Genomic DNA, 20901 nt, shown 5'->3' with positions numbered 1-20901 from the left:
TAATGAAGCCATCGATTTGATTCGAAGGTGAAAGTAATCTAGCTCCAAGTAAAAAACAAGTTATATGAGTATTAAGGTTGAGTAAATTTGATCTCTTAGAATGACCCCTAGCACTAGAGATGAACTTGAGTTGAGGGCAACTCCTATCCTTACGGCTCCTCATAGAAGGTCTCTAGTAGAGTTGGAATAGTCTAAGTCACTGATACAAGAATCATTTAGCAAAGTGTTTCATATGTGCCTTACTGTTTTACCTTGGAGCACATCAACTTTATTTATTAGGAAAGAACGATGATTCATGCGACTTTGTATCAACTATTACGGATTGAATATGATAACGTATCTCAATTGCAAGGGATTGTCAGGAAAATTAGGTGCCGACTCCGAATTTTGAATCCTGGACTTGAGATGCCATGAGAGATATGTTTTCTGTTACATGGATAGTGAGGTGATCCACTCTATGGAGTGTGAATATTCTCAATATAGATGTATGCAATCATGAAGGTCTATATCTTAGAAACTGACATCAGGTAATGGTTATAACTATTATGAGGTTATGGTGATGTATTTTGGAATGACAAATGCTCTACAGTATATGGAGACTTCAAGAGCTTCATTTAAATGAGATTTTCAGATTCGTGTATAGGAGGGTCTAAATGGTGATATGTGTTTGTTTTAAGATTAGAAAGTTACATGATATTGTTTCAGATAAGTTATACAATTCATGGTAGGAGGTGAAGACTTTATGAAATGTGGAGATAATGCTAATTAAAAGTTCTTTGGTAGAATTATCGATTTGAATAAGCAATTTGGAAACATGAGGTTGAGATAAGAACTAAGTATCACGAGCCTTTAAGGACTTGAACTTTTGAGGGTGAAAGTTTCTTAAGGAGGGAAGAATGTAATATCCCGAATTTCAGGAAAATTTAAGTTAATTATCTAAAATTATTGAGTTTAAAATTTTCCTTTCATTTGGAAAATTGGGGTTAAATTAAAATAATCTAAAAAAAACTTTTATTTATTAAATTGAATTTAATTGATTAAATATTCGAACTGATTATCTTGAAAACATTGAATTTTATTGATTTAAATATTTGGAAGGATTTAATTTGTATCAAATTGATGGATTTTATGTCCTTTAATTTTGGTTTTTGAAGTCTAAATTAAGATAATTTGAAAAGTTAATTGATTTATAAATTTAATAGAATCTTTGGAGATATTGTGATAAAATATTTTATTTATCTTTTAAAAATTTGAAAAAAAATAAAAGAGTTGAGATTTTTTTAGAAATCAAAGGAGAGTGAAAAGAGGAAAAAAATGGGGAGAAAGCAATTCAGTTTTTCAACGACAACTTTCACAAAATTGTTGATTTCCAGAGTTTGAACCGTTGGATTGTGCTCAAATTTGGTCAGTTTGTTCGAGACATATGGAGTTTTATTTTGAACGGTTGGATCGTTGTTTAGAGCTATGATTTGTTCGTAATTTCTACTGAATAAAATTTGTAAAACTAGAAATTTCCCTTCTCTCCCACTCTCACAAACCCTCCTCATGCAAGACCCTCACTACCAGCCGCTAGCCTAAATAATTTATGCCGTCTGACAGCAACACCCGCTTCCTATCTATAGTATCCACGAGCCGACGCGCCATCTACCGCCACTGCTCGATCTTTGCCGAAATCTTGAAAAAAACCTCAGGTAAGACTTATTTTCCTTATAATTTGGGAGGTGAAATTCACCCATTTGATTTTGGGTTAAATTAGTAACCTCTCTTTGGTGTGAAACTTAGATTCAAGATTTGGAAGTTTTGAGGCATTGACCATCAAGCTAGAGATCATTATGTTGTGCAAAAAATTGGTGAAGATCGATAAGTTTTGTAAGTTGTTGGATGATTATTCTTTTGGATTGAGAGTAATAGTGGAAAATTAAGTTATTGATTTTGGATTTAATTCTTGATCAGATTGACTAATTGAATCAAGTTTTGGAATTTGTCATGGACTAAGCCACAACTTTAGGTTGATTCAAGCGTGCTAAAGAAGTTCTAAGGAGATTTTGTTTTGCGTTTTTTTACCAAGTTGAGGTAAGTTGTACTATTATCGGTGTCTTTAGTCTAGAATTATAAAGTTAACTGATGGACTCTTGAAGTATTATTTTTTCATTATGTTTTACTTGTTGCATGACAGTTATAAGTATTATGAGCATGTTCAAATTTATAATCAGTACTGTTATTATGTATGTGATGCATGAATAGACCAGTAGAGCAGTTTATTGTCTCGTCTTGACGCATGTTTTATTTCAGAAAACCTACGGGTCTAGTTTCATGTTTGACGGTGTGCCTACGGGCCACTAGACATGCGTGAACCGACAGGTTTATGTTCAAGTTATTATCATGTTTAATGGTGTGCCTACAGGCCACTAGACATGCATGAATCGACAGGTTTACGTTCATGTTATTATCATGTTTGACGGTGTGCCTACTAGCCGCTAGACATGCGTGAGCCGACAGGTTTACGTTCATGTTACTTTTATTTTCATGTTTCATGTTTTGATGGCGAGCCTACGGGCCGCAAGACATGCGTGAATCAACAGGTTTACGTTCATGTTATTATCATGTTTGACGGTGTGCCTACGAGCCGCTAGACATGCGTATCAAGACAAGATAGTACGTCTTTTGGTTTTCCTTTCATCATAAAAAACTGATGTAGCTGTATGATCCATGGGCTATTTTTTTTTCTTTGCTCGTGGATGCATAGCCTGATCTCGTTAATGGGATCACTTACTAAGTATTTTATACTTAACCTTTCTTAATTTATGTTTTTCAAGTAATGATAGGAACGGACCGGCGGGTGACGAAAGGGACCTGTGATCGTGCCATATGGGACATGTAAATCGCTTCCGCTCAGTTTACATTTTCAAACTATTTAAAAGTTTTGATTTGAAACTCAATGTTGGTTAAATTTTTATTTGTTTAAGTTATTTTTTTTTCTTCATTATTTTAGGGGCCCCGAACAAAGGTTTTACTTATTTATTATTTATTTTGGAAAACTATGTTTATTATTTTAATGAATTTTTATGGTCAAAATTTTTGTGTTTTAAATTTGTATTTAGTCGTAACAGCCCTTGTTAGAGTACTCGAAAGGTCGAGTCATTACAAATTCTCTCGGTTGAATGCGTACTCTTGATGTATAAAAGCAGGGCATGTGGATGTTCTTGAGCTTCGAGTCTCGAAAGAATGCTTGTATCTTCAATGGACTTCAGTCTTCAAGCGTGTTCAGAATGCTTGTATCTTCAAAGGATTTTAGTCTTCAAGCGTGTTCAAAATGCTTGTATCTTCAAAGGACTTCATCTTTCAGAATGTTTGTATCTTCAAATGACTTCAGTCTTCAAAATGGTTGTATCTTCAAATGACTTCAGTCTTCAAAATGGTTGTATCTTCAAAGGACGTCAGTCTTCAAGCGTGGTCAGCTTCAGGAGTCAAGAAGTCTTCTGATTTTAGAGAATTCCCTCTAAACTCTCTGGAATCCATGAGCTTTGAAACGAGAAGAGTGCCTCTATTTATAGGGTTCTCTGATGGGCTTTATGAGCTTTGGCCTCGTTAGCCTATGGGTTTGGGCTTGATTGGTCCATGGGCCTGCCTTTTAGGTTAAATTAATTGGATTTAGGTCTGATTTGACATTTGGGTCAAATTCATCCTATTTCTAGACTGAGTTGGATTTTGACCCAAATAATAATATTAAATTGGGTTAAATTAATCTTATCTGATTCAACGGTCATGATAAAACCACGTGACATCATTAAAATTTGTCTTCAACTTCAATTTGGGAAATATGTCAACTCCTAATTGGGTCCAAATTGAATGATTTAGAATTTCGTCATTAATTTAGTAAATGACTGATGAAACACGAGACATATGCAGCGGAATTAGGATCTAATTACACTCTAATTGCTTTTAAACAAAAGGAAATAATCATGCAAATTGAAGTGGAAAGACAGTAAATTAATAGGATGGGATACAATCTTTGTAGCTCCCGAAAACCGCTTTTCCTCGCTGAATCTCGATCCGAACTCTTCCAGACCACCACTGGAGTTGACCTACTATCCTCTGGACTCAGAACTGGATTATGGGACCCGGTGGATGAAGAAAACGAGAGAGAGAAAAGAGATCGAAAATAAGATGGTTCTTTGGGTTGGGTTTTGGGTTATGAATTTTCCTCAAAGAAAATAGTTTTTTTTCAGCCCAAATTTGAAAAATAATTTTGGCAAAAATGGGCAAAATTCTTTTATCCAAATTCAAAAGCCCATTTTATAGAAAAAACCATGCAACATTTGCATAATCCAAATCCATAAAAATCCAACATCTTGAATCCACTATCTAAGTGGGCTTAATGTCTCCACTATAAGCCAACACCTAGCCCACTATTTTGTTAGTGAAATTATCCAACAAAAGTTTGGATTTTCCCACTAACTTTAGTCAAAGAGCAAAATAGTCATTTGGTCAAAGTCAAGCTTTGACCAAAAAGTCAACATTTTGACTTTTTATGATTTTTTCCGCATTGACTATTTTTGACCTCCCGAGCATGAATCCACGTTTATTTCTCGAAATTCAGATCATATTTGAATATAAGATTGGTCAAAGTTTAACTTTTCCAAGTCAAAAGTCAACTCTTTGACTTTTTACATCTTTGACCATTTCCATCATTTCCGAGCTTCCGAATATGAACGTATTCATATTCTTGATATTTAAATCACATTTAAATATTAAAGTTGTATCTCTAAACTGAAAAACCCGACCACTATATCACATATACTTGTCGGTTTCTCTCTCTTCACCTAATTCGAACAATTAGAATCATTCTATCATACTGTTCTAAGTTTATTCCATATGAGCTAGTGGGGAACCTAATGGACCTATAGATCATGGGCTCCAACGATCCGAGATTAGCTGGCTAAACTCTTTAGACAGAGCTAATCAACATTAGTTAACTAACGGGTCATTCCACTATAGTCCCGTAGTTGCACTCCCCTCACTATGATATATTTGTGTCCATTTGATATAACCATGATTAGTAAGCTAATCCTTCACAGGTTGTTCGTAATCTCGGCTGGGTCATAAAAACCGTTTTACCCCCAAGACTACATCTTATTTCCTTAAGTTCCACTGATCCACTATTATCACAATATAGGGTGATAGGCATATGCATATTTGGAACGACTTCCAAATCTGTCAAGAATTCCTCAACCATACTGCTTCTTTGCTGCTTCGCAAGCAGCTACGTATTCAGCTTCCATTGTGGAGTCAGTTATACAAGTTTGTTTTACGCTTCTCCACACTACTGCTCCTCCGTTAAGAGTGAACACTGATCCAGATGTAGACTTTCTAGCATCTTTATCGGTTTGAAAATCAGAGTCAGTGTATCCAGTAAGGATCAAATCCTTAGTACCATACACGAGCATGTAGTTCCTCGTTCTCCTAAGATACTTGAGGATATTTTTAAACGGCAGTCCAATGATCATATCCAGGATTGGACTGATACCTACTGACTATCCCTACTGCGTAGCATATGTCAGGTCTAGTACATAACATTGCATACATCAGGCTCCCTACTGCGGAAGCATAGGGAATGCGTCTCATATCCTCAACCTCTTGAGGTGTCTTAGGACATTGATCCTTTGACAAATGAATTCTATATCTGTAAGGTAACAGACCTCTTTTGGAATTCTGCATCTTATACCTAGACAACATTTTATCTATATAAGTTGCTTGAGACATGGCTAGTGTTCTGTTCTTGTGGTTCTGAATAATCTGAATCCTAAAGAACATACTGCACATTTCCCAAATCTTTCATTTGGAACTACGTTGCTAGCCATTTCTTGATGTCAGTTAGGTAACCTACTTCATTCCCAATGAGTAGAATATCATCAACATATAAAACTAAGAACGCTATAGTAGAATTGACGATCTTCTTGTAAACACAAGGCTCGTCAACATTTTGTTCAAAGCCATAAATTTGATCAAGTATCAAATCTTATATTCCAAGATCTAGACGCTTGTTTCAACCCATAAATGGATTTTTGAAGCTTACAAACATTTTGTTCTTGACTCTGTGCAATAAACCCCTCTGGTTGAGCCATATAGATACTCTCCTCAAGATCACCGTTTAGAAAGGCTGTCTTGACATCCATCTGCCAAATTTCATAGTCATAAAAGGTGGCAATGGATAAGAGTATTCTAATCGACTTAAGCATGGCAACGAGAGAGAAAGTTTCTTCATAGTCCACTCCCTCTCTCTGGGTATAACCCTTTGCCACAAGTCGAGCCTTAAAAGTCTGTACTTTACCGACTTGGTCTCGTTTTCTCTTGTAGATCCACTTACAACCAATTGGTTTTACATCATTTGGTTGATCTACAAGTTTCTAAACAGAATTGAAGTACATAGACTCCATTTCGAGGTCCATGGCTTTGACCCACTAATCACGGTCCACATCTTTCATCGTCTGTTTATAGGTCGATGGATCCTCTACGCCGTCATCAGGTATAACGACTTGCATTTCTGTTAAACCCAAGTAATGGTCAGACTGATGAACAACCCTCCCACTACGTCAAGGCATTCTCAACTCTTGAGAAGTAGGGGTGTACATAGTCCGGGTTGAGCTGGGTTGGAAGATTTTTATGGACCAACTAAAAAATTTGGGTTGGCTGATAATGAACCCTATTAGTTCTATTTTCGAGGGTCAACCCAACCCAATCCAAAATTTTCGGGTTGGGTCATCGGTTCTGCTTTTTTTTATTTTTATTTTTTAATTTGACTGTTTTTTTTTTTAACTTATATATATATATATATTATATATATATATATATATATATATATATATATATATATATATATATATATATATATATATATATATATATATATATTCGGGTCGAGTCGGGTTAACCCGACCCTGAAATGGGGTAACTCTAGACCCGACCTGAATTTAATATTTTTTTAACATTTTTAACCCAACCCAACCCAAAATAAAATCTAATCCAAGGGTTGGGTTGGGTAGTCTGGGTTGGTCGAGTTTCCGGATTTTTTGAACACCCCTATTGAGAAAGTTGTGACTGACCGGATGTACTAGTTTTATCTGCTACTTTAGTAGATGAACTAATTCTATCTGTAGTGTCTTTAGAAATTTCATTCAATGTTAGTCTACTGCGAGGTCGATGACTTCTTATGTGGTCTTACTCTAAGGATGTGGAATTTGTCGATACAAATACCTTATTCTCTTGAGGATCGTAAAATAGACTATCTTTTATTTCTTTTGGATAACCTACAAATAGGCATAGTTTTGAACGACATTCCAAATTTTTAGGATTTTACACCAATACGTGTGTCGGGCATCCCCAAATCCTAAAGTGATGTAAACTACCTTTACGCCCTTTCCGTAGCTCATATGGTGTTTCTAAAACACTTTTAGAGGGAACATTATTCAAAATATAGACAACGGTTTCTAATGCATGTCCCCAAAAGGAATCATGTAACTCAGCAAAGCTCATCATTGAGTGAACCATGTCCAACAAGGTTCTGTTTCTTCTTTCAGATACACCGTTCTGCTGTGGCATATTAGGTGCAGAGAGTCGTGACTTGATTCCGTGTTCTATCATATAGTCCTAGAATCTTAAGTCCATGTATTCCCCACCTCGATCTGATCGTAGTGTCTTAATTGTTTTACCTAACTGGTTCTTAACCTCAGCCTTATATTTTTTGAACTTTTCAAAAGAATCAGACTTGTGATGCATTAGGTAAATATGACCATACCTTGAATAATCATCAATAAAACTGATGAAATATTCATACCCACCTCGAGATTTGACATTCATCGGTCCACAGAGGTCCGAATGTACGAGGTCTAAGGGTATTGTGGCTCTGAGACCTTTTCCAGTAAAAGATCTCTTAGTCATTTTTCCCTTAAAACAAGACTCACATTGAGGTAAAGAATTGTCTTCTAACTGATTTAGAAGTCCATTCTTAACCAATCTCTCAATCCTATTGAGATTTATGTGACCAAGTCTTAAGTGCCATGGATAGGCATTAGAAGAAATATTTTGTCTTTTATTCTGAGTTTCTACTGTTCTAAACATCTCAGTATTTAAGACAAATTTTGCTTTAGTTGGTCTTAACTTATATAAGTTATTTTCAAGTATAGCAGAACAAATTTGAATACCTTTTCTTAAAATGAATACTTCATTAACTTCAAAAGATATTTTATACATTTGTTCCAATATACATGTGATAGATATTAAATTTCGTCTCATTTTAGGAGCATACAAAACATCTTTAAGTATGATATATCTATTGTTGAAAAATAACTTCAAGTCTCCCACTGCTTCGGCCAAGACGACCTCTCCTGTTCCAACCTTGAGGGTGATCTCGCATTCTTCAAGCTTTTTCCGGGAACTAGTTTCTTGAAAAAAGAAGCAAATATGTTTAGTGGCTCCTGAATCCAATATCTAGGCTGAGGTATCATACTCCACTAAACATGTTTCAACAACTAGTAAATCATATTTACCTTATGCTTCTTTTGAGGTAGGGGCCTGAGGACATTCCTCAGTTAAGAAAAATCTTAGGTCATCTATTACTAGTGTTGAATTCAGATTTTTTTTCCATGTTGAGTAATTATCACCGTTTAGTTTCTCGGAAGCTAAGAGTTGATCTAAAGAGCTAGTCATGCTGAAAAGAAAAACATATCATTTTTAGTAAAAAACATTAATCTTTTAAATCCAACCAAGTTTAGCAAAAAAACTAATAATGTACCTTCATTATTATATTTTGCAATGATATTTCAACGGTTAGAATAACCTTCACCGAGGGGTGATCGACTATTCCTCCGTTGAACCATGACTATCTTGACTAGATACTATCACTAGAATAACTTTTATTCCTATAGTAACTCAGTTATCGTTACTTTGGTCAAGAATTTACTAACACTTAGTAATTCTCGTAAGTGTGACCCTCCATTTTTAGACCTCAAAGATCGGAATCATTATGCTCCCGAAGTTGGAAAGACAAGAATGAAAACGGACTTGAGAGACCCTATCAATTTCTAGAGTTCGCGAAGTTCCGAATCTTATAATACAATCCTCCGATTGGTAAGGTCGCTCCAGGGCAGACATGCCGGCGCATTATAGGAATCTCACGGTGCAACCTAATGGAAGAGACCGTAGGATGTGTTGACATACTTCCTTCTCCCACTTACTATGAACAACTTCCCCTATTCACCTTGGTATTGACTCACTCTCCGAATGGAGTCCACTCCCAGGGCGACCCAAAGCCAAGCATGAATCTCACGGTGTGAAATCTTAGGGATACTATAGCTAAAAGTACATTACTTCTCTCCAGCTGAAGTGTTCTAGGCGGTTAGGGTATAAAATATTTAGCGATACATTTCGGTTAACTAAACATATCCTAAGTCTAGGTGATTCATCCGAGTATAACTTTTATACTGGATTTTTAACCTACGATGTCTAGGTGATAAACAAATTTTATTACCTCATACCGCTCACGCATGCTCATAAAATCGGTTACCCTAACTCAGATGCCGGCTCGATCTTCAGGTAGTAGGTGTTCCGTGAACCGTCAACTTAAAAACCTTCAACCTTAGTCATCTTATCTGACTTTTTGGCAAGATCTTGCCGTGTGAGTTTTCTTGTAACTTCAGTTTTACAAGATATCGACCTATTTTTCTACGAAAAATGGGATTGCTTGATGGTTAACCCTAAGTGAGCATGCATCTTATCTTTGTTATAGATTTTAGAAGTCTAGGTTATTTTATAACAATTATAACCCTAGAGTATTCATCTATAACATGCTTCCTTCAATCAAACATGCTTTAATATAACACTTATATTAAAACTAAGCATGCATAGTATATATTTTATAACACTTATAAGATATAACAAATGCATGTCACATGCTTTTCCTATGGTGGGGTTTTAAAATTATATGGCATATTGTATGCATACATAATCAAACAACATTATACATCACATGCATAATAGGTAAACAACACTAAAGTTGACCGATTTTGGCATTGAAAAGAAACAAATAACTAATTTATTACACAAATCAGCAACCAGCTTCCTGGAATCGGCTTCAAATACTTTGAACCATTTTGAACCGGCCAAAAAACTCTCGAACCGGCCCAAAAACTCCTGAACAGGCCCAAAAACTCCCAATCCAAGTTGAATCAGTCAAACCGGCTCAACCAGGTCAAACGGACCGATCCAGACTGTCTGGTCAACAGGGACGTAGGGCGGGGTGGGTTGCGAGCAGGTGGGAGGCGCGCGGGTGACAGGCGAACGGCGCACGCGAGGCAGCTTCGGGCGGATCGGAGCGGAGCGGGAGGAGAAACCGGGTCGGGTTGCAAAACCGGCCGAATACCTTCAATGACAGCTAGCGCGCAAGATACTCTGAACTGGGTTGGATCTGGGCTGGCGGGTCGGGTCTGGGAGCCTAATTCCGGGTCTGGTGGCCAAATTCGGGTCTATAAGCAATTTTCTCCAGTTTTGCTGTTTTCCTCTCTCCCAGAATCAAGAAATTACATCCTAATTTCAACTCTAATGACTCCAACAAATTTACAGATCCTTTTTCACACATTAATGCTCATAAACATGTGAGTAATTACTAATTTCTACAAGAAATTTAAAGAAAAACAATCCCAAAATCATAATAAATCTACTTTAGTCCATATTTCATTCAACACTTGAATAGAAAAGAAAAAACCACCCACCAAAATCAATTGAGCGTAATTAAAGCATGCTCTGATACCACATGATGGAATATGAGACATACGCAGCAGAATTAGGACCTAATTACACTCTAATTGCTTCTAAACAAAAGGAAATAAGCATGCAAATTGAAGTGGAAAAACAGTAAATTAATAGGATGGGATACAACCTTTGTAGCTCCCGAAAACCACTTTTCCTCGCTGAATCTCGATCCGAACTCTTTCGGACCACCACTATAGTTGACCTACTATCCTCTGGACTCAGAACCAGATTGTGGGACCCGATGGACGAAGAAAACGAGAGAGAGAGAATAGATGGAAAATAAGATGGATCTTTGGGTTGAATTTTGGGTTATGAATTTTCCTCAAAGAAAATAGTATTTTTTAGCCCAAATTTGAAAAATAAATTTGGCAAAAATGGGCAAAAGTCTTTTATCCAAATTCAAAAGCCCATTTTATAGAAAAAAACCATGCAACATTTGCATGATCCAAATCCATAAATACCCAACACCTAGAATCCACTATCTAAGTGGGCTTAATATCTCCACTATAAGCCAACACCTAGCCCACTATTTTGTTAGTGGAATTATCCAACAAAAGTTTGGATTTTCCCACTAACTTTAGTCAAAGAGCAAAATAGTCATTTGGTCAAAGTTAAAGTCAACATTTTGACTTTTTATGATTTTTTCCGTGTTGACAAATTTTGACCTCCCGAGCATGAATCCACATTTATTTTCTCGAAATTCAAATCATATTTGAATATAAGGTCGGTCAAAGTTTGACTTTTCCAAGTCAACTCTTTGACTTTTTACATCTTTGACCATTTCCATCATTTTCGAGCTTCCGAATATGAACATATTCATATTCTTGATATTTAAATCACATTTAATTATTAAAGTTGTATTTCTAAACTGAAAAACTTGGCCACTATATCACATATACTTATCGGTTTCTCTTTCTTCACCTAATTCGAACAATTCAAATTATTCTATCATACTGTTCTAAGTTTATTCCATATGAGCTAGTAGGGGAACCTAATGGACCTATAGATCATGGGCTCCAACGATCCGAGATTAGCTGGCTAAACTCTTTGGATGGAGTTAATCAACATTCGTTAACTAACGGGTCATTTCACTATAGTCCCGTAGTTGCACTCCCCTCGCTACAGATATATTTGTGTACATTTGATATAATTATGATTAGTAAGCTAATCTTTCACGGGTTGTTCGTAATCTCGGCTGGGTCATAAAAACCATTTTACCCCCAAGACTACATCTTGTTCCTTAAGTTTCATTGATCCTCTATTGAACAATTGGTTTAAGGTCCAACCTATAAACCGAATCCCTCTCGGGCCAAGGAGAGTGTGGGGCCCCTTGTTCAAGACCTGGATTTAGTACTAAAGGGAACAACCTATCTACTATCCCTATAATGGGTAGGAGTGAATTCCGTCTTGCACCCTATGTTTCCAGCTATCCACCGATCTTACCCCTGAAATGGGAGGCTTATTGGGCCAGCGATGATGAACTACCCTCACCTATGCAGATCTAAGGATAATTCCGAGTGAACAGGAGTTCATAGTTAACTCAGGATTAAGTTACCTAGGTCATCAATTAACGAATTAGTCAGTTTTATACATAAAACAACATTTAGAACGTAAAAAGTGACTATTTCATGGTTCAATCTTATGCAAACTCATTGCATAGGATGCCCCCACTCATATTTCTATATGAACGATTCAGGATCATATCGTTTGTACTAACTACAAAGTGGGACGGATCCATAGTGTCCCCAGAATAAGACGCCCAACCTCATTCATATACTATAGACCATTTTGGCTATATATTTGAACTTGATCCATATTTATGTCACTACATAAAGTTCAAACTACATTAAATAGCCCAAGGACCTTAGTTTATTGGATTCAATATTACAATTTCAATAACAACTTTATCGAAAAACAAAACAGAATATGTTTATTAATTTACAAACTACGAGTTTTAGGACATAAAATCCAACAATGACATGGTAACTTATGATTGATCCAAAATTTCCCATTCAACAGTAATATCAAACAGTAAATTAGTATAATTATTGTTTAGAATGTAATTAATCAATTTAAATTAAGATAGCTAGCTCAACTAACATTAGCATTTCTAAACACATAAGTGATTTTATATAAATTATATCTTTAAAAAAAAAACCTTATTTGAAAATTTAATATTATCAGTATTTTTTTTAATTATTATATTATAAAGGGTAGAGATGTTCAAATAACCTGACAACCCGAACAACCCGGACTACCCAATCCAAAATGTAAGGGTTGAGTTGAGTTAGTTTTGTTCTTGGGTTGAGTTGGGTTGATTTTTTTTTTATTGGGTTGGATTGGGTTGTGAGTTAGTTAAAAAAAAATTTGGGTTGACCCAATCCAATACAAATTTTGTATATATATTTATATATTCCTCTTTGTTTAAAGTTTGAGTTCTTTGTATTGATTAATTTTTGAATTTTTAATATTTTTCTTTTAAAATTGTTATGATATTTGTCTTTGTTTAAAGTCTATAATAAATATCATAAATATTTGGTATTTAGCATCTTAATTTTATGAGATTTTAGTTATTAGTTATGTGTTGTATATAAATTTACATATTTTTCATTAAAAATAAAAAAATAAGTTATAACCCGACAATCCAATCCAACCCAACCCGAATTTTAAGGGTTGGAAACTTTATTTGGGTAATTTGGGTTGCCAATCAAATCAACCCGAATTTTCGGGTTGGTCCAAAAATACTCTAATCCAACCCAACCCAACCCAATCCATGTACACCTCTAATAAAGGGTGTTTGAGGCATTTTATTTTTTTTAAAAAAAACTATTAACTTATTGCCCATTTTTTATAGGAATTTTCAATATTAATTTTTTAAGTACTTATCAATGAAAAATATGATTTTAAGTACATTTAAGAAGACATATCACATTTATGAATGTAATTGATGTTGACATATGATTAACAAGAGCGATATAATTATATATATTAACTAAGATTAAGAATAATGTTTTAAGAGGGTTAAGAATTCAAAAGAAAAAACATTAATGGTCTCATATTATATAAGTTGAAAACTTGAAAAGTTAATGAAATTACGGGAAAAAAAAAAAAAAAAAAAAAGTCAACAATCAAAATTGATTATTGATTATTCCTTACCTCGGTCGTGGCTACAATTAATCGAAATAGAAAGCCACCCCTAAATGCCCCATTTAAAGACTTATAAATCAAGAAATAGTCTCATTTACCTCCAAATTAACACACACAAAAAAAAAAACAAAAAAAGAGAAAATAGAAAATAAGTAGCGGGAAATGATAGTGGCCGTTGAACTAGTCTTTAAATGAAATTAAATTAAATTAAATTAAATCGGAGCATAGTCAGTCCGACGTGGATCTGCATCAGCAATTATCTGAACCACAATACTTCCACGTCATTTCCTTTTCCATTCTCATACCCGAATCTCCACGTATACTCCTCGTCGATTCATTTTCTCCATTTTATTTTCTTTTATTTTTCCGCCTTCTTTAAATTTTAGTAAATTCCATAACCGCGTCCGACATTTTCAGATCACATATAAAATGCTAATTCCTTCTCTCAAATCATCTCTCTCTCTCTCTCTCCACATTCTGGGTTTTCTCTAGACGGCTACCGGCGGACGCCATTTTCATTTCTTTTTTTTATATCGGTTTCTTGAATCCGTTACGGAGGCTATTTCGGAAGGTCAATTATCTCTCTGCGTTTTCATTTGTCTTTGTTGAAGTTTGGAAGTTATTAGGAGAATATATGAAACTGTTTTGCGTTTCGGTTTTGAATTTTCAATTTGAGAATGCTAAATTTTAGGAGTTATGTAATTTGTTTTCGTTTTAGTTTCCTTCCTCTGCCTTAAATGAGGATTTATTGGATTGTCTGAACAGGAGACAGATAGAGATAGCCTTGTTCTTTTTTCGTGTATGGATGCTTGATTTTTGCTTCTTTTTCTTTTTTTCTCTTCTTCTTTCCCGTTTGCTTCAATCGTCCTGAATTTGAATGTTGTCCACTTGAGCTTCTTCGATATTGTTCGTCATTTCCAGCTGCTGTGTAGATTAATCAAAACGCGATAATGAAATAACTATTCGTTTTTTCTAAATCAGATCGAGAATCCCTTTTGGATCATTCTTCACGTTTTCAATTGTTTTGAGCTGCCATTGATTTTTTTTTTCTTTCTAAAATATATATAAGATTGAAAGAACCAGGATAATCTATTATCTTGTTGAAAGCATGACTGCTTGATTCTTTGGTAGAAATTCGGGTATCCAAGGAAGTTATTTGTCTAAATTGCTTTGCGGGTTGGGATTTTAATTTGAATGGATCATCTTTTGGTTGGCACCATCTTGAACACTCAAAATTGTAATGATACCCTTTTACCGACAATTGAACATGTATTGATTATTCTATTTAATTTTGCAAACTCGCAGGTTTTAGAGTTTTTGAAAGTAAATAAATGGAGAATAAAGAAAATAATTGCCTGGATTTAGTCCCAATCCCAGCCAAGGCAAACACCATCCCACTGCCACCTCCATTGCCTAAATCTGCAACCAGTAGTCATCTACAGAAGGGGTGGGTTTCAAATGAATCCTTGGAAAGGGGATACAGCTGCGTCTCCACTGCAACAAGAGACCTTTGGGACGGCCTCTTTGACGAAGCATATGGAGCTGATGTTTCTATTCATACGGATCATGGTGGCATTATATATGCACATGCTTATATCCTCGTAAGTTGTTTTAATCCCACCATTTCGTTCAACCCTGCAATTTTAATTTCTTATTCAATGGAAAATTTTCTAATTGATGTTTGGGTTAAAGATAAATACATTTATATTAAGATGAGTAGTTTTCAAATTTTGCATTTGCTGACTGAAAAGTATGAATGTTATTACCATAATATATCCTAGTTCAATTGGTGATTCGGTTATCTTTTTTAAATTTTCTGCAGGGTATGGCTTCTCCTGTGCTAAAAGGCATGTTAAAGCAATCAAAAAAGTCTGGAAGGAAACGTTTGGTATCGATCCATGGAGTTCCACCTGATGCTGTTAAAGTATTCATTAGATATCTGTACTCTTGCAGGTAAATGCTTTTCTTGTGCTGTTTTGTGATTTGGTCATTGATTTCAGAATTCAAAGCCTTCTAACGGGACTTAGAGAAATGAAATTTTGGATTGCATTGATTCTGTAAATAATAAGCCTGCAGGGTTTCTATTTATATTGAATGATGAGAAAATTTAAATTCAAACGTTAGGCACATCCATTTGCCAAATTTTTACTATGAGAAGAAACTTATTACTGTAGGAAGAGAATATGAGTTTGCTGGTTTAGTTTATTTGGTTAAATCGTTAGTTTTCATTAATTAACTTATCGATCTTCATTAGTTTGTGTTTTTTTCTCCCTATTGGAAGTTGGCGTCGTGTACTAAAATCCTCTGCCTCACATTTTGGGACAACATGAATTTTGCTGCGTTTTCTGATTTATTACTACATTTAATTTCAGATATGAGAAGGAAGAAATGGAGGAATTTGTATTGCCTTTGCTGATGCTGTCTCATGTATATGTGGTTCCCCAGTTGAAGAGGGAGTGCGAGAGGCAACTGGGTTGTGGTTTGCTGACACTTGAAAATGTAGTTGATGTTTTTCAACTTGCATTACTGTGTGATGCTCCCCGTCTCAGCTTTCTTTGCCACCGTATGATCCTAAAAAACTTCAAAGCTGTTTCTTCCTCCGAAGCATGGCAAGCAATGAAGCAAAGCCATCCAGTACTCGAAAAGGAGCTTCTTGGATCAGTGATTGACGAAGACAATGTAACACCTCTCTCTCTCTCTCTGTTCTCGTCTTCATATCAAACAGTGTCTGATTCCTCAAAGAGCTGAGTAGTGCTGGTCTTTCTCTAAACTGACCTCCTTTCAAATTTTACTTTCAGAGGCAAAAGAAAAGAGTGAAGAAAATGAATGAAAGGAAGATCTATTTGGAACTATTTGAGGCAATGGAGACTCTTGTTCATATATGTAGAGATGGTTGTCGCACAATCGGCCCACATGACAAAGACTTCAAGGTGAACCAGCCGCCTTGTAAATATGCAGCCTGCAAGGGGCTGGAATTACTTATCCGCCACTTTGCAGGCTGCAAATTAAGAGCCCCTGGTGGTTGTACCCAGTGCAAGAGGATGTGGCAACTCTTGGAGTTGCATTCTCATCTTTGTGCAGATTTTAATCTCTGTAGAGTTCCTTTGTGCAGGTAATTTATCAAAATCCGTCTCCCTTTTTCCATCTTTTCTTTGCTTTTAACCTTTTGTTACTCGTTGTAAAGAACTATCTAACGAGAATGTTCCATGATTTCAGGAATTTCAAAGACAGGAGTAAGAAACAGGGCAGGAAAGATGAAATTAAATGGAAATTGTTAGTAAAAAAGATTCTAAGGACGAAGGGAGTAGCAAGAACACCATTCTTTTTGACGACAGAAGCCATATAATCAGAGGCCAGGGATGAAAGCCTGTTTTTTTTTTTTTTTTGTATAATCAAATTCAATTTGTAAAATTTCTGTTCTTTTGATTGCCCAATTTGTATTCTTTGTTTACATCACAGATCAAGAAATGAAATCAAAATCCATACGACGACTAAGCAAAATGAACTCTCGCAATTTCCATTTTTTCTCAACCAGAATAACACTGAAACAAACCCTCGGTTTCTTTTCAACACTATGCAATTTCCACCTCTTGGGATAATAGAAAAATCTTCGGATCCCGATGAAATTATGATGTTATCGTCGAAGGAGGCGGCGGAGACGCTACCGGCCGTCGATGGTCCTGTTTTATCAACGAATCCTCTAAATGAGGTAGAGGAGAAGTTCCTTTGGCTTGACAACCGAGCGAGTCGTTGCGAGATTCTCTTTTGCTTTTAGGAAAAACACCACCGCCGTAAGAAACCGCCGCCGCCCACTCCGGCGTGTGAAATACTGTCTCTCGACTCTCGTCATCGGACAATGGCGTCTCAAATGATGGGTTTACTATCTGATTTTGCGAGAGAGGAGGCAGTGGCTGCAACTCAGGGCTAAGAAGATGAAAATCCAATTTATTCACAGAATCCACCCGCCGATGCGGTGAAGATTCATCTTCTCCCTTTCCACCCTTCCGCTCGACGATCGAGCACGGCCTCCGCTCCATGGTTCCGAAATTCAAGAAACTCGATGGTGGGATACCAGAATCATGCCGAAAACTCAGAGAACGCTCCTTCTCGACGAGCATACGAGACTTGCATCGGTACTTAATCCGCTGCCGATACAGAAAGAAGGCGAGCGCCGAGAGCATTCCGAGAGTCACAATCGCAACAGAGCATACAATCCCTAGAGTTTTGATTGGTTTAAAAGTTTGTTGTGTCGACGACGGTAGATTAGGTAGAGAGACATTCGAAGGTGCAGGCGTAGGCTGGTCGGAATTTGCAGACCTGAGCGGCGGCGGCGGAGACGGCGGAGACGAGAATGTGGCAGGATCTAATGGGTAGTGCAAACTTCTTCTCCAACTATCGGCATTGACGCAAGGATGATTGAGAATAACCAACAAATCCAGACTGAGAACGAAGATGAGAACAGAAGGTTTCATGGCGGATAATTACGGTTTGTGTTGGCGAGGATTTAGAAATCAGAACCGCTAGGTCGAAAAGGCTTTAATGGTAATTAATTATGTGTTTTTGTGAGGCCCTGAAGATAAATTATAAATAATTGAGACACTAGGGACTTTAAATATTAATTTTTTAAAAATGTGATATTAATAATAATCTACCAATGATTTTTCTTGTTAATTTATTTGGACAGTTTTTATATTATAGTGAATCAACACAAGAGAAGATCCAAGCATCAATTGGATGAAAACATGGCATGCTACTTGTCATAATTTGAGCATTATTGTGATAGAATTATTACTTTTTTCGTTTTACAAAAAATAATGGAAAATATTGTTTGTTATTTAATTAAAGGCAAAACTTTTAGAAGGCCCTTAGATATTTTTTTTAACAACAAAGGAAAATTATAAAGTCTTGCACGTCTCATTTTTGTGTGTTTAAGGTTAGCACATTTAAAAAATTAAACTTTATAATATAAAGATGTGAAAAAGCAAAATTCAATATGGTACTTTTTGTGCACACTTTCCTCTCCAACTGCCATGTGTTCTATTAATAATCTCATCAAAATCGAAGTTTCAAATGACGTATTCCAATAGGAAGTGGTCGAAGAACGTGCGAGTTTTATTTTATTCACAAATGACAACAAGGCAGTTATAAAAAAAATATTTTATCAAATCGTTGAACCAAAACTTCAAAATTTTAGCATCTAGATTCAAAAAGAGTATTATGTCCTTTTTTTTTTTTAATGGATTAGAAATTTAGATCATAGATGGATTGAACACCCTGACAAAACTTTATACGGATTTTTTATCTATGGAATCATTAAATACGTGGATTTAGTGATATGCCATACACGCTTTGATATGTGTTTAGACTATAATAGTATTTGAAATGAGTCACTTCTATTTATACATTTTCTTATCATATAAGAAGAGTAAAGCGTGTTTTAGTCGGGTTAGGACCAATTCGATAGGTAGAAATGAGCTGACAAGAGAAACAACAAATTTTAAAGTTTCAGCTGCCTATAATCACCCAATATGGTTCTTATGCATGTGTGCGAGGGAAGATGATGACCAGAAGGGGTCATTAGAAACTTATGGATATCTACAACAATGGACTTCCTCCAAGATGATAAATAACAGAGTCGATTGTACTAGTGAAAGTTGTTGTTGGTAAGTGATATTTAAAGGAATGCAACTTTAGGACGATGTGATTATTGAAAATACATGATTGCGTTTGACATCTTGTAAGGAGTTTCATTGTCTTCCTTCCATGTGATCATTTTGCTCAGATGATCTTGAAAGACAACTTTAAACACTATCAATTTCAAAACGTCATTGTTGAAAATGATATTCAAAATAGAAACAAAAGTAGGAAACATGTGTGCAAGCGAAAAAAAGTCAGTGACCTGACGAGGGTGGTCGTCAAAAGCTTTTTTTTGTTATCTTATTTAATAATGATGATGATATTATTATTAATATTAATATTAATAATAAATTGAACAAAAAGTATATATTTATATGTTCCTTTTTAAATTCAATGCGCTAATTTTAGGTGTTTCTATATGGAAAATTGAAAACATTGAAAATATGAAAAAAAACAAAATATAACAATATGTATAAAATAATGAAAAAAAATATTTAGATACAATTGAATTTTTAATAAACAGTTAAACAAATCAAAAGTTAGTTAGATAAAATCATATTTGATAATAAAAAATAAATTGGAGAGAAAAATAAGGAAGTTTTTGTTCATTGTGATTAATTCGATAAGTAGTTACATAAAGTCTAATTTGATAATAAATATAAATTCAAATATAATATGGGGAGGAAAAATTTTTTGGAAGATATTCCATTTATTTACAATTACACTATATTCATAATTTCATTTTCTTTTAAGCTTCAACAATGACACTGTATTTATAATTCCATCAACTATAAAACCTACAAAAGAAACATAGCTCAATGTAGAAGCATAGCAAAAATAGTAAGATTGCAAAAGTGAATACTTATTTGTTTATCAAAAAGACAAATTAATAGTATGCTAATATAATAAGATGATAATGAATAAAAGGTGATCAAAAAATACAAAAAATAATAAAAATTAAATGAAATGTACAGTTTGTTAGATGATAAAATGTATAAATTACTAAGTAAAATGTCAATCATGATAAAAATTTACAATCCAAATTTAAAATAACAACAAACGAATAAAATAATGTAAAATTTAAAGATATATTATAAATGAAAATCAAAATAGTATACAAATGAAATATTAATTAATTATTAATATTTTTGAAAAGTGGTTAAATCAAATAAAAAAATAATTAATTTGAATCAATTAGAGGGAGAAAAATAAGGAAGATATTGATTTATTTTAAATTAACTCGTGAGGTAGTTATCAAAATCCATTTTGAATATTAAAAATAAATTCAAATTCCAAAAAGATGGCAAAAAT

The 20901-nt window shown here is 34.9% G+C and overlaps 1 protein-coding gene across 1 annotated transcript; it reads left to right on the top strand.

Moving 5' to 3' along the window:
- The first annotated feature begins 14362 nt into the window (after positions 1-14362).
- Positions 14363-18624, top strand: BT4 (BTB and TAZ domain protein 4). The gene is made up of 6 exons (XM_039024906.2): positions 14363-14524; positions 15259-15554; positions 15776-15906; positions 16326-16632; positions 16752-17065; positions 17170-18624. The coding sequence occupies exons 2-6, from the start codon at positions 15285-15287 to the stop codon at positions 17297-17299; spliced, it is 1152 nt and encodes a 383-aa protein (XP_038880834.1). The 5' UTR covers positions 14363-14524; positions 15259-15284; the 3' UTR covers positions 17300-18624.
- The last annotated feature ends 2277 nt before the right edge of the window (positions 18625-20901 follow it).

The sequence above is a fragment of the Benincasa hispida genome, chromosome 3 (genome assembly GCF_027475165.1).
Source record: "Benincasa hispida cultivar pf3 chromosome 3, pf3_genome.v1.1, whole genome shotgun sequence".
Lineage (NCBI taxonomy): Eukaryota > Viridiplantae > Streptophyta > Magnoliopsida > Cucurbitales > Cucurbitaceae > Benincasa > Benincasa hispida.
Note: the sequence above shows the minus strand (reverse complement) of the source record. Positions and strands in the feature narration are given on the sequence as shown.